Genomic DNA, 12,500 nt, shown 5'->3' with positions numbered 1-12,500 from the left:
TCCTTAAAGCAAAAGCAAACGGTTTTTGTTTCTTCTAGTACCGTTTCTCTAGTACTGTTTCTCTAGTACTGTTTCTCTAGTACTGTTTCTCTAGTACTGTTTCTCTAGTACTGTTTCTCTAGTACTGTTACTCTAGTACTGTTACTCTAGTACTGTTTCTCTAGTACTGTTTCTCTAGTACTGTTTCTCTAGTACTGTTACTCTAGTACTGTTTCTCTAGTACTGTTTCTCTAGTACTGTTTCTCTAGTACTGTTACTCTAGTACTGTTTCTCTAGTACTGTTTCTCTAGTACTGTTACTCTAGTACTGTTTCTCTAGTACTGTTTCTCTAGTACTGTTTCTCTATCCTCCAGATTTGGTGGCCCGGCTACAACTGTCAAGGTATTTTGTTCATCAGAACCTCGTCTTGCCAGTCTCTGCATCTCTGACATTCGAACCCAGGGAGAGGGTGTTGAGGAAACGGGGAACAGATTTACTCCAGTCAACATTGTACTCCATCCCGAGCAGGTCAAAATACTCAACAATAACGAGCTGTCACTGGCCTATATCACCGGCCCTGCAGGTACGGGCAAAACATTAATGCTGCAGCTGAAAGCCATGCAGTGGGTACGCGAAGGTTTACCAGTACATGTGGTCAGTACTTGGTATGAAAGTATGGCCGCATCGCAGATGCTCGTCTCTCAATTGGAGCAGACCGCAGCGGAGTTTACAAATCTCATTCAACAGCATCACTTGGAAGTGGATGATCATGAAGCTGTTGTTAAGATACTTGAGACACTTGGAAAAGCTGCGGACCATTATGATGGAAAACTCTTCGTAATTATGGATGAGGCGTGCAATTACAGGTAATAGCAAATATCCATATTTTACTTTGGTTTGAGCTTCAGAAATGTTGTTTTATCAGCAGGTGTTCTGTCCATTTCCAGGTTTATTAAGAACCTGTGCTTTGGGCGACGTCGGATTGTTTGTTTCAAATGCTATTGAAAAAAAGTTTGAAGAAATTCAAAATTACAAAAGCTGTTGATATTGAGCAAAACCAAAACAGCAGCCATTGTTGGTTTTTTTTCCCCCATTCAATGCTAAATGTTATTGTGATTTGCATAATTATGAGTAATCATATCCACTATCTGCATTCAGTAACTGCCCTGTCTACTATCAATCATGTATTCTCTTTATAGGAATGCACCAGTCATTTAAACAACGTTCTCTTCTTTTCCAGCAAAGACCTGTTGAAGGACTTCTGCAGACACATGACATTTATCATGCAAGGACACTATGATTATGTTGGGTGTGTCACATTGCTGTCATGAGCGAACACAAATAGACGGTTTGTGGAAATAACTCGGGTGTGTATGGGTTGTGAAAGAGTGAGTACCCTTGCTTTTGCTCGGACATTGACATGTGCTACCTGTACACGAGTTTAAGACACACCATCACTAGTGACTGGCCTACAATGTCACGCGGGAAATAATGTCAACGTTGGAAAACTTTTCCATGTGAAATTACAGGCCAGTCACTGGCGAGAGGCTGTCTCAAACACGTGCACAGAAAGCACATGTCAATATTTGTCCGAGCAAAAGCAAGGGAACTCACTCTTTCACATCCAATACAAACACGACCGAGTTATTTTCGGAATTCGTCTCTTGCCATGACTACAACACATTCTCAATACAGGAACACATCAGTGCTTAACAAGTGCGCAAGCGCGGACTCAGTCTGCTGTGTGATGTCTGGGTATTATTGTGAAACATTCTACTCTCATTGTTTTTCAGCAAGGACGTGTTCGGTGACTTCTGCACCAAGCTTCAGGAGTGCGTACCAAACCTTCAACTGTGGGCAGCATCACAGTACCACGGCATCCGACCAACATTTCTGACCGAGGTCAAGCTGACAGAGCCACTGAGGTATCATTTCAAAATGTTCATGAATTCATTATAAATGGGCTCATAATGTGTTATTGAGATGAAGGTGCCAATAAGCATGTGCCACATTGCCAGAGTGAATGTACATGGTTTTTTAACCATCAATTTCGTACCAAGCGAACGAAACCGGGACATTTTTAGCCACTGATGCTAGTCTTGACCCTCACCAGTTTGCATATCGGGCCAACCGTTCCGTGGACGATGCAGTAGCCTTAGGTCTACATCATATTGTTGAGCACCTGGAGAAGTCTGGTAGCTATGCTAGAGTTCTTTTCATTGACTATAGCTCTGCCTTTAACACCATTGTTCCACATAAACTGTTCTCCAAGCTCACTGGCATGTGCGTCGAGGAATCCCTTTGTAAGTGGGTTCTAGATTTTTTTGTTGGATAGGCCTCAGGTTGTAAGAGTAGGCAGCAGTACTTCTAGCTCAATCACCTTGAACATTGGTGCCCCACAGGGGTGTGTTCTCTCCCCACTGTTGTTCTCCCTCTTCACCAAAGACAACTTGAGCCATGACCCCTCAGTAGTCATCCTGAAGTTCTCCGATAACACTACTCTGGAAGGCCTGATCAGTGTCGGTGATGAGTCGGGGTACCGAGCGGAGGTTGCGAGAGTGTCGGGCTGGTGTGTGGCTAATGACCTTGACCTTAACGTCACCAAAACCAAGGAGATGGTCTTTGACCGTAGGAAGAAAAAGACTCCCCTCTTACCACTCACCATCAGCGGTGAGAACGTAGAGCAGGTTGATTCCTTCAAATTTCTAGGGGTGACCATCTCCAATGACCTTAGCTGGGCTGCTCATACTGACCTTTCAGTAAAGAAGGCCCATCAGCGTCTCTACTTCCTGAGACAGCTGAGGAAGTTCAAAGTGTCCTCCTCCATCATGTCCCAGTTCTACAGGGCTGCTGTAGAGAGTCTCCTTACCTTTTCTATCACGGTTTGGTACAGCAGCTCCTGCCAGTTTGAGAAAGAAAAACTGGAGAAGGTCGTTAGGGCTGCCAGCAGGATCATTGGCAGAGATCTCCCCTCTATAGACTCCCTTCACATCCTGCGCATGATGAGGAAATGTAGGTCCATCATGCAGGATCCCACACACCCGGCTGGTCATCTCTTCCAGCCTCTGCTCTCGGGGCGCAGGCTCAGAACCCTCAGATGCCGTACGGCAAGACTCAGAAACAGTTTCTACCCCCAGGCTGTCCTGGCTTTTAATAACCGGTAAATGAACTCTACAGATTGTGACACGTTTTAGGATGCTCTAGGAGTATGCTTTTAGTAGCTGACATTACATACTGTGATATATAGAGTGGGTTTTAGTATGGTGACACCACTGTGACGCGATGAAGCCAAACTATGTTTTAGCAGCTGGTTATATTACCGGAATACACATCTAGTATGTTTTAGTAGTTCTTTAACCACTGTGATGTGTTGGAAGAGTTTATTTTTATGTGCTGTTTTAGAGGTACATTTTATCAGTATGGAACATGTTCAGTTCTTACAGTAGTTGATAGTGGGGGGGGGGGGGGTGGGGATCCTATCTTATTCTGCGTACTTTTATTGTGGTTCCGATAGCTCTTAGAGTTTCATAGTTCTCACCATGTCTGTATAGTGTATGTATTAGTTACTGTGATACCAAATTGTCTTACCCATGTATGTATGATGCTATGCGCCAGTGATGTATGGATGCTATTTATTTTTGTTTTTATCACACAGCAAGCTGCTTTCCTCGTGTATTTTTTATGTTCATTCATGTATTGTACACTTGGCAATAAATTATCTATCTATCTATCTATCTATCATTTGAACCAAAACATATTTGAGTCCAGGTCTAACTGATCTGTTGTCCTTTGTGTCTAGGAACTTTTGAACACCCTTTTTAACCAGTAGTGAACACTCTATATACCATATAGTTCCACTTAAAAAGTAGAACACAGGGTAAACACTTCACGTGTTCTACTTTGTTTTTAACTTTTTTTATTTTTTATAGAATAACCATATAGTATTTCCAACAGTGTTAAAAACGTGTCACAGAAAGGGTGTCCCAAAATGGAACACTTCAGTTTAGCTTGTGCCGTTCGGTAATGTCTCTTTTGATGGCCCAGGACGCCGCCAGCCATCACACAGGAGGTGAAAAAGAGTCATAAGATGAGGAAAGATGAGTACGTGTACCAGTATACAGAACCTAAGTCTTCCTTGCCAGCCGAGGGCGTGCAACCCAGGGTACTGCTTCACACTGGAGAAGGACATGATAAAGACGAACGCGTGTATGACTGCATTCAGTGTGGAAAAGACATTGCTGGGGAGCTACGGGAACTCAACGTTGGTGGAGCAGGTACGTTGTTGTAGAAGACGTTGTGGAAGTTGTTGCTGCTGGTGAATTGTTTGTTGTTGTTGTTGTTGTTGCTATTGTTGTTGTTGTTGGTGGTGGGGGTGGTGGTGGTGGTGTGTGTGTGTGTGTGTGTGTGTGTGTGTGTGTGTGTGTGTGTGTGTGTGTGTGTGCGTGCAGGGATGGCCACATCTCACAACTTTAACTGGCCAGCCAGGCGAGTAACTTCAAGAAAGTCACCAGCAGGTCAGAAATTTCGCTGGCCCGGTACATACCACACAACAACTTATGATTGTCAGATTTCTTTACACAATTAAAATAGCGGTGATACGACAGGAGCCTCGTTTTCGTTTCACAAGAACATGGCGGTGGTTTTGCTGACAACAGAAGTTCCTACATCTGCAGTCTGCAGTATTTATATGGCTTTAAAACTCGGTATTGCAACTAAAAGTTTTGCATTTGACAAGAATTTACACAGACCAGCCGGGCGAGCTGCCAGGCGGTTTCTACTCGCCCAGCGGATTTCTAACTCGCCCCTTGCGATCGGGCGGACGATTTGGCCATCTCTCTTGTGTGTGTGTGTGTGTGTGTGTGTGTGTGTGTGTGTGTGTGTACCCCCGTTTCCACACGTTTGGTTGCCTAAATCACCATAAGGCAACCATCCACACGTGGATGGCAACCTAAACTCTGGATGGGAACCTAATTGTGTGGATGGTCGCTTCATTTAACACCGTTAAATTGACTTTTTTGACGGAAAGAATGTCATAACAATGTTCAAAATGACATTCTTTCCGTCCTCTATAGGCGACGAAATAGGTCAAATTTTGTGCATTTTTTAGTGCAAAATTCTTCGATGCCGGAGCGAGTACTGCACCCAGTGCTGTTGTAGTGCAAGTGCACTAGAAAGGCACTACACCCAGTGCCGCCTCTTAGGTAACCATCCACACTTTAGGTACGTGTGTGTGTGTGTGTCTCAATCTCTGTCTCTGTCTGTCTGTCTGTCTGTCTGTCTGTCTGTCTGTCTCCCGCCTGCTACTCTGAATAACTGAAGGGAAGGACAAAAGTAAACGTTGCCCACTAAGAGGTACTGCAGATCTTTCAGTAGCCTCCCTTCGGCCTCCATTTAGTGTTGCGTCGAGTATTCATTCGTTAATAATATATTCATTCATTCATTTATTCAGTTTATAATGCTCATTTATTTGTTCGTTCATTCAATCAACCAACAAGTTAGGTTGGCCGTGGGTCATTTACTGAATTCCATAGTTTGAGCACGTTTATTTTGCTGGGGCCGCTGCAGATTATGTTAACGATGCTGATGATGACGAGTAGGATGATGATGACGACGACGTACGCGGCAACGTATCACCACCGTCGGTGATCTCCGTAAGTGCTACAGGTTTTTTTCAATGACTCTGTCCCTGTTTGTCATTGTAGTACACATCTGTTCGTTCCATTTTGAAACAGACAGAGCCAGCACCAGTCCCAGGGCCCTGCAGTACAGAGACGTGTTCATCCTGGCGTACTACGGCAACCTGCACGACACACAGACGGACGACTCGGGCAACGTCACGGAGGAAGCCAGCGGTCTCATCAGAGGCCTCCGAGAAGCAGGAATCCCGGTCAAGGTACTCAGCGAAGAGGATGCTAGCATGCTGAAAGAAATCGCCGCCATGAAAGGACCCGATTACGCAATCGCTGCGCAAAGCACGGAAGTGCAAGGCTTGGAGAGGAAGATTGTGGTCTTCGCACAGGGTGATGGGTTGAGCTCTGAGAATGAGGACAGGGGGAGGTTACAGGTAATGTCACGCTGTACGGCTCAGCTGATCTGGGTTAAGCCCGTTCCCCAGCCCCCAGATTAATCCATTCATTGATAAAATGGCGAAGGTGCTATTGAACTTAACTGAACAGAACTGAAGTGAACTTTGTTTAACAAGGATGCAGATTTCAGCCTGGGCCTTTTCTTACAATCTGTCATTGTTATTAAGATTTATTTAGCTTGGCCCTTTCTTACAATATATCTTTAGTCATCGAGGGTTATGATGGTGGTAATGCTCATTCTGAAATACGGGCGAAGATGATTACCTGTCTCCATAAAACCTCCGCCCCATCGATGTCATTCGGGCCCCCAGGTCCTGCCGCAATTGAACGGAAATGAACAGAAATTAGAAGTAGTATTACAGTTGGATTGTGATAGCAGGCCTTGCCATGAATGAGCAGAAGTTGAAATTGTAAACATATGTTCCTTTGATGAAAGAAGTGTTCCCTTAAGAAATTTGGTACAGCTGCAAATTTCCTTTCAGGCTTTATTGTCCAATGGGGAATTTTGCTTGTTCCCTCCAAGCGGAAAGCTACCAGTAACATCAGTAGTTGCACTACCGGAGTGTGCGCGTGTTCAGATGTTGACCAATAACATCAGTAGTCGTTGCACTACCGGAGTGTTCGCGTGTTCAGATGCTGACCAGTAACATCAGTAATTGCACTACCGGAGTGTGCACGTGTTCAGATGTAGACCAATAGCATCAGTAGTTGCACTACCGGAGTGTGCGCGTGTTCAGATGCTGACCAGTAACATCGGTAATTGCACTACCGGAGTGTGCACGTGTTTAGATGTTGACCCGTAACATCAGTAGTTGCACTACTGGAGTGTGCGCGTGTTCAGATGCTGATCAGTAACATCAGTAGTTGCACTACTGGAGTGTGCGCGTGTTCAGATGTTGACCCGTGTCCGTATCGGTCGATGAGCACAAGTCCGGTGTTTTACCTGCTACCAATATCAAGCACAAGAAAATCGAACACGACAATGTCAGCAAAAAATACCAAAAGAGGCGTTTTATTCGTTGCTTCCAAATGGCAGCGCTGTAGCAGAAACCCTCGATTAATGACATGATCAATGCATTTTGCAACAAAAACAAAAGATAAATAAATGAAAACGAAAAGAAAAAAACAAGAAAAAAACACCTCTTTCATTAAGTGCAAGCTAGAGGACTGTTACAGACAAGAAATTTTCGGATTGACTGTACAATCAAGTTGAATTTGATTTCAGTCAGTCAAGGACAGATTTATTACATTAATAATGCCACTTGTATGTGCTCGTGCAGCAGCAGTTCATAGGACTCGTATTGTGGATTAAATGAAAATACATTGCTGATTTCCTCTGGCCGTTATGCAATGAAGACATCCGTATATCGTTTGCATTACAATGCGTGGAAGAAGGTGCGTAATTTAGCAGCTTTATTCACAATGTTGAGATAGGGAATGTGTGGGTTTTTTCACCACATTTCCCTAAATCGAAAACTACAATGTTACGAAGAAAGTATTAGGTTCGTCGACAAATAACTGCACGACTGTGTTATTGTTCAGTGTGAAGACATTGATTTCAATGGTAGATTTCGAAGGTTTAAAAACATACGCCAGCGATTGACCCCAAAAATCTAACTAATAGTTTGTCTGTGATACTTTCAGAATGTGTGAAAACAAATGTGAAAAAAGACAAATCAATCGGAATGACTTTATGATACAGAGTTTTGAATATGACCACATGCCAAGAATCGAATGGGGTATCTGACCGGTCAATTACGACCGCAGGACCTATTTTGAAAGTGGTATTAATCCCTGGTATACGTTTGTTGCAATGATATGTTTCTGTTTGATTTATTGTAACGTGTTTTTCCGTTATGGCTTGAAATAGCGTAATTACGTGAAGTTTTCGTAGGCTTAAATTAGATAAGTTTTTCGATTCACATGAACAAATTCCCTGGAACAGCCGAGCGATTTTCACAGACAAATTATTAGCGAGATCTATTTTGGGGGACAAACGGTGTCCGATCTCATCAAGGAATTGCGCGGAGTAGCATTGTTGTTGGCATCAATATTATTCAACAGAGTGAATGATGTTTGTATTGGGTTGTTGTTGATTTTTTTGTCGCGAACCCTTTGTTACTCAAGTTTGAAAACCAAAGAATGAATTTCGAGGAGGTCGTATCTCAAATGTTTGTATTCAGCTCACAAAGGACTTTTTAACTCGTGTGTGTGGTTTTATGTGTCTGTGTCTGTGTGTGTTACAGTGCGTTATACTTGTGGGTTATTCGCCAGAGCTGTGTACTATTTTGTGACAAGCATTTCTTCAGAGATTTAAAGATAGTCTACCGAAGGCGTCAATTTGAAAAGTGTTCTTACGATTTAGACCTTAAAAAGTTCAAGGGACATTCGCTGTACTGTAATTTAGAAACACCTGCAATTGTCAAAACTCGTCCAAAACTATGCCAAATAATTAAATGAATTTAATCAGCAAAGCGGTTTGCTTCGCCCAGCTATCCTGTCAGGAGTTCGGACTTCCGGTCGTCATCATTATTACACCCCCGGTATAGGGGTGTGTATAGGATTCGGTCGATGTGTTTGTTTGTTTGTTTGTGTGTGTGTTTGTGTTCGCATATAGATCTCAAGAATGAACGGACCGATCGTCACCAAACTTGGTGAACAGGTTCTATACATTCCTGAGACGGTCCTTACAAAAATTGGGACAAGTCAAACACACGGTTACGGAGTTATTGGTGGATTAAGATTCTACAAGGACTTATAGACGGACATATTAATGGTCAAAGGGAAATAACCTTCTCAGTTGGTGGCAGTGAGAATGGTAAGGACGGGGGTGTTTTTCCTACCTCGGAGGAATTTCTTGTTTATTAAGTTTTCATAGGTATCCATTCTTCAAAGCAGATGGATTGGGGAAGTAAAACCTACAGTCTAGCTTACGCATGCAAATAGGGCTTAGCCGCTTTGCACAACAGAAACAAACACATTGACCGTTGGAGAATATTATGGTCTCCAATGACTACCAAACACAGAATTCAGATTTGAAAAACAGAACGCTCAAACACAAATTCTAAGGCCTTCATCGTGTGTGTTGTCATCTATTCAACTCCGAAAACTAACGCTGCAACTCTCGGCCCAATTTCAAATCTGTATCTCTAGGAATAGCGCATGAAATACTCAGTGTCGAAAAGTAGGACGAAAATTATGACTGGCGCAAAGAACGTCACAATGAGATTTACAGTCTTGGATTCCTACTCAATTTGAGTAATTCAGCGCTCAGACGATTATTTTGATGATAACCTAAACTGTAAAGCTCTTGGGGCGATTTGAATTTTGTTGTTAAATAATTATGATCCCTTTAAATGATTATAATTAGGGTATATAAAAAGGAAACTAGAATGTATGCTCATTACTTTTTACATTTAGTCAAGTTTTGACTAAATGTTTTAACATAGAGGGGGAATCGAGACGAGGGTTGTGGTGTGTGTGTGTGTGTGTGTGTGTGTGTGTGTGTGTGTGTGTCTGTCTGTCTGTCTGTCTGTCTGTCTGTCTGTCTGTGCGTGTGTGTTTGTAGAGCGATTCAGACCAAACTACTGGACCGATCTTTATGACATTTTACATGAGAGTTCCTGGGAATGATATCCCCGGATGCTTTTTCCTTTTTTTCTATAAATACCTTTGATGACGTCATATCCGGCTTTTGTAAAAGTTGAGGCGGCACTGTCACACCCTCATTTTTCAATCAGGCCAAGCATTCTTCGACAAAGGCCGGACTTCGGTATTGCATTTCAGCTTGGTGGCTTAACAATTAATTCATGACTTTGGTCATTAAAAATCTGAAAATTGTAAAAAAAAATATTTTGTTTATAAAACGATCCAAATTTACGTTCATCTTATTCTTCAACATTTTTTGATTCCAAAAACATATGAATATGTTATATTTGGATTAAAAACAAGCTCTGAAAATTAAAAATATGAAAATTATGATCAAAATTAAATTTTCAAAATCAATTTAAAAACACTTTCATCTTATTCCTTGTCGGTTCCTGATTCCAAAAACATATAGATATGATATGTTTGGATTAAAAGCACGCTCAGAAAGTTAAAACGAAGAGAGGTACAGAAAAGCGTGCTATGCAGCACAGCGAAACCACTACCGCGCTTAACAGGCTCGTCAGTTTCACTCCGTTTTGCACAAGTGCGTTCAGTTTCATTCTGTGAGTTCCACAGCTTGACTAAATGTAGTAATTTCGCCTTACGCGACTTGTTCAGTTATACTCCAGTGGGATAATGAAACAGACATGCAACATAAAATTAATATGGAATATATTTTTGTCTTTTTACATTTAGTCAAGTTTTGACTAAATGTTTTAACATAGAGGGGGAATCGAAACGAGGGTCGTGGTGTATGTGTGTGTGTGTGTCTGTCTGTCTGTCTGTCTGTCTGTGCGTGTGTAGAGCGATTCAGACTAAACTACTGGACCGATCTTTATGAAATTTGACATGAGAGTTCCTGGGTATGATATCCCCGGACTTTTTTTCTTTTTTTCGATAAATGTCTTTGATGACGTCATATCCGGCTTTTTGTACAAGTTGAGGCGGCACTGTCACACCCTCATTTTTTAATCAAATTGATTGAAATTTCGGCCAAGCAATCTTCGACGAAGGCCGGACTTCGGTATTGCATTTCAGCTTGGTGGCTTAAAAATTAATTAATGACTTTGGTCATTAAAAACCTGAAAATTGTAAAAAAAAAAAATGTGTATAAAAACGATCCAAATTTACGTTCATCTTATTCTTCATCATTTTCTGATTCCAAAAACATATAAATATGTTATATTTGGATTAAAGACAAGCTCTGAAAATTAAAAATATAAAAATTATGATCAAAATTAAATTTTCAAAATCAATTTAAAAACACTTTCATCTTTTTCCTTGTCGGTTCCTGATTCCAAAAACATATAGAGTGTTAATTAAATTTTCATTTCAACGGATAACCACCACTACTTCTGCGAGAGCAACTTCATTGTGGACCTTTTTACATTTAGTCAAGTTTTGACTAAATGTTTTAACATAGAGGGGGAATCGAGACGAGGGTCGTGGTGTATGTGTGTGTGTGTGTCTGTCTGTCTGTCTGTCTGTCTGTTTGTCTGTCTGTGCGTGTGTGTGTGTAGAGCGATTCAGACTAAACTACTGGACCGGTCTTTATGAAATTTGACATGAGAGTTCCTGGGAATGATATCCCCGGACGTTTTTTTCCTTTTTTCGATAAATACCTTTGATGACGTCATATCCGGCTTTTTGTACAAGTTGAGGCGGCACTGTCACACCCTCATTTTTCAATCAAATTGATTGACATTTTGGCAAAGCAATCTTCGACGAAGGCCGGGGTTTGGTATATCATTTCAGCTTGGTGGCTTAAAAACTAATGAGTGAGTTTGGTCATTAAAAATCGGAAACTTGTAATTAAAATTATTTTTTTATTAAACGATCCAAAAACAAAAATTTCATCTTATTCTTCGTCATTTTCTGATTCCAAAAACATATAAATATGTTATATTTGGATTAAAACCAAGCTCTGAAAATTAAAAATATAAAAATTATGATCAAAATTAAATTTCCGAAATCGATTTAAAAACAATTTCGTCTTATTCCTTGTCGGTTCCTGATTCCAAAAACATATAGATATGATATGTTTGAATTAAAAACACGCTCAGAAAGTTAAAACGAAGAGATGTACAGAAAAGCGTGCTATGCAGCACAGCGAAACCACTACAGCGCTGAACAGGCTCGTCAGTTTTACTCCGTTTTGCACAAGCAGCGGACTACGGTCATTGTGAAAAAATGCAGTGCGTTCAGTTTCATTCTGTGAGTTCGACTGAGCTTGACTAAATGTTGTATTTTCGCCTTACGCGACTTGTTCTTCTTCTTGTGTCATCATCATCCAACTCACGAGGAGTGTAAAAGTGAGTATTATTATGACTGTGTCGAGATTGGAAGTGGGAGGACTGTGTGTTTGTGATGCCGATCGAAGCTGTCCGATATTCATGCAGTGGAGTGTGTATGTGGTAGAGTGAGATCTGAGACAGTACGTGTGTGGGGGGGGGAGTTCTCGTTGTTTTATTTACGATTTATTACTGTTTTCTGTTTAATATCTACATTTGTGGGAGCTTACTTTGTATTTTGTGTTGTGGTTTGTCCGAGTGCGAGACATCCCTCCACGAACGCCTCTGTGAGTGGAAGTGAATGTGTAACGTGAGTGTGCATCTGAGTGCACCTATTAATAGATTTAGATCCCGACTCACACATCGGACACCAACACAACAGCTATATATCTCGGCCCGATAGAGAAAAAAATCCAGGACAGCGTGTGTGTGTGAGTTTGTGTGTGTGGGTGTGTGTGTGTGTGTGTGCGCGCGTGTGTGTAAGTGTTGGTGTGCG

At 41.6% G+C, this 12,500-nt stretch overlaps 1 protein-coding gene across 1 annotated transcript in view; it reads left to right on the top strand.

Moving 5' to 3' along the window:
* Nucleotides 1-12,233, top strand: part of LOC138983804 (uncharacterized) — a 21,475-nt gene extending 9,242 nt beyond the window's left edge. Inside the window, exons 4-7 of the mRNA XM_070357135.1 lie at nt 354-845; nt 1,773-1,904; nt 4,024-4,253; nt 5,712-12,233. Coding sequence (XP_070213236.1) covers nt 354-845; nt 1,773-1,904; nt 4,024-4,253; nt 5,712-6,106 — 1,249 coding nt within the window. The 3' untranslated portion in view covers nt 6,107-12,233. The remainder of the gene's footprint in view (nt 1-353; nt 846-1,772; nt 1,905-4,023; nt 4,254-5,711) is intronic.
* Nucleotides 12,234-12,500: the final 267 nt, after the last annotated feature.

This window comes from Littorina saxatilis, linkage group LG13, assembly GCF_037325665.1.
Source record: "Littorina saxatilis isolate snail1 linkage group LG13, US_GU_Lsax_2.0, whole genome shotgun sequence".
NCBI classification, from domain to species: Eukaryota; Metazoa; Mollusca; class Gastropoda; order Littorinimorpha; family Littorinidae; genus Littorina; species Littorina saxatilis.
Note: the sequence above shows the minus strand (reverse complement) of the source record. Positions and strands in the feature narration are given on the sequence as shown.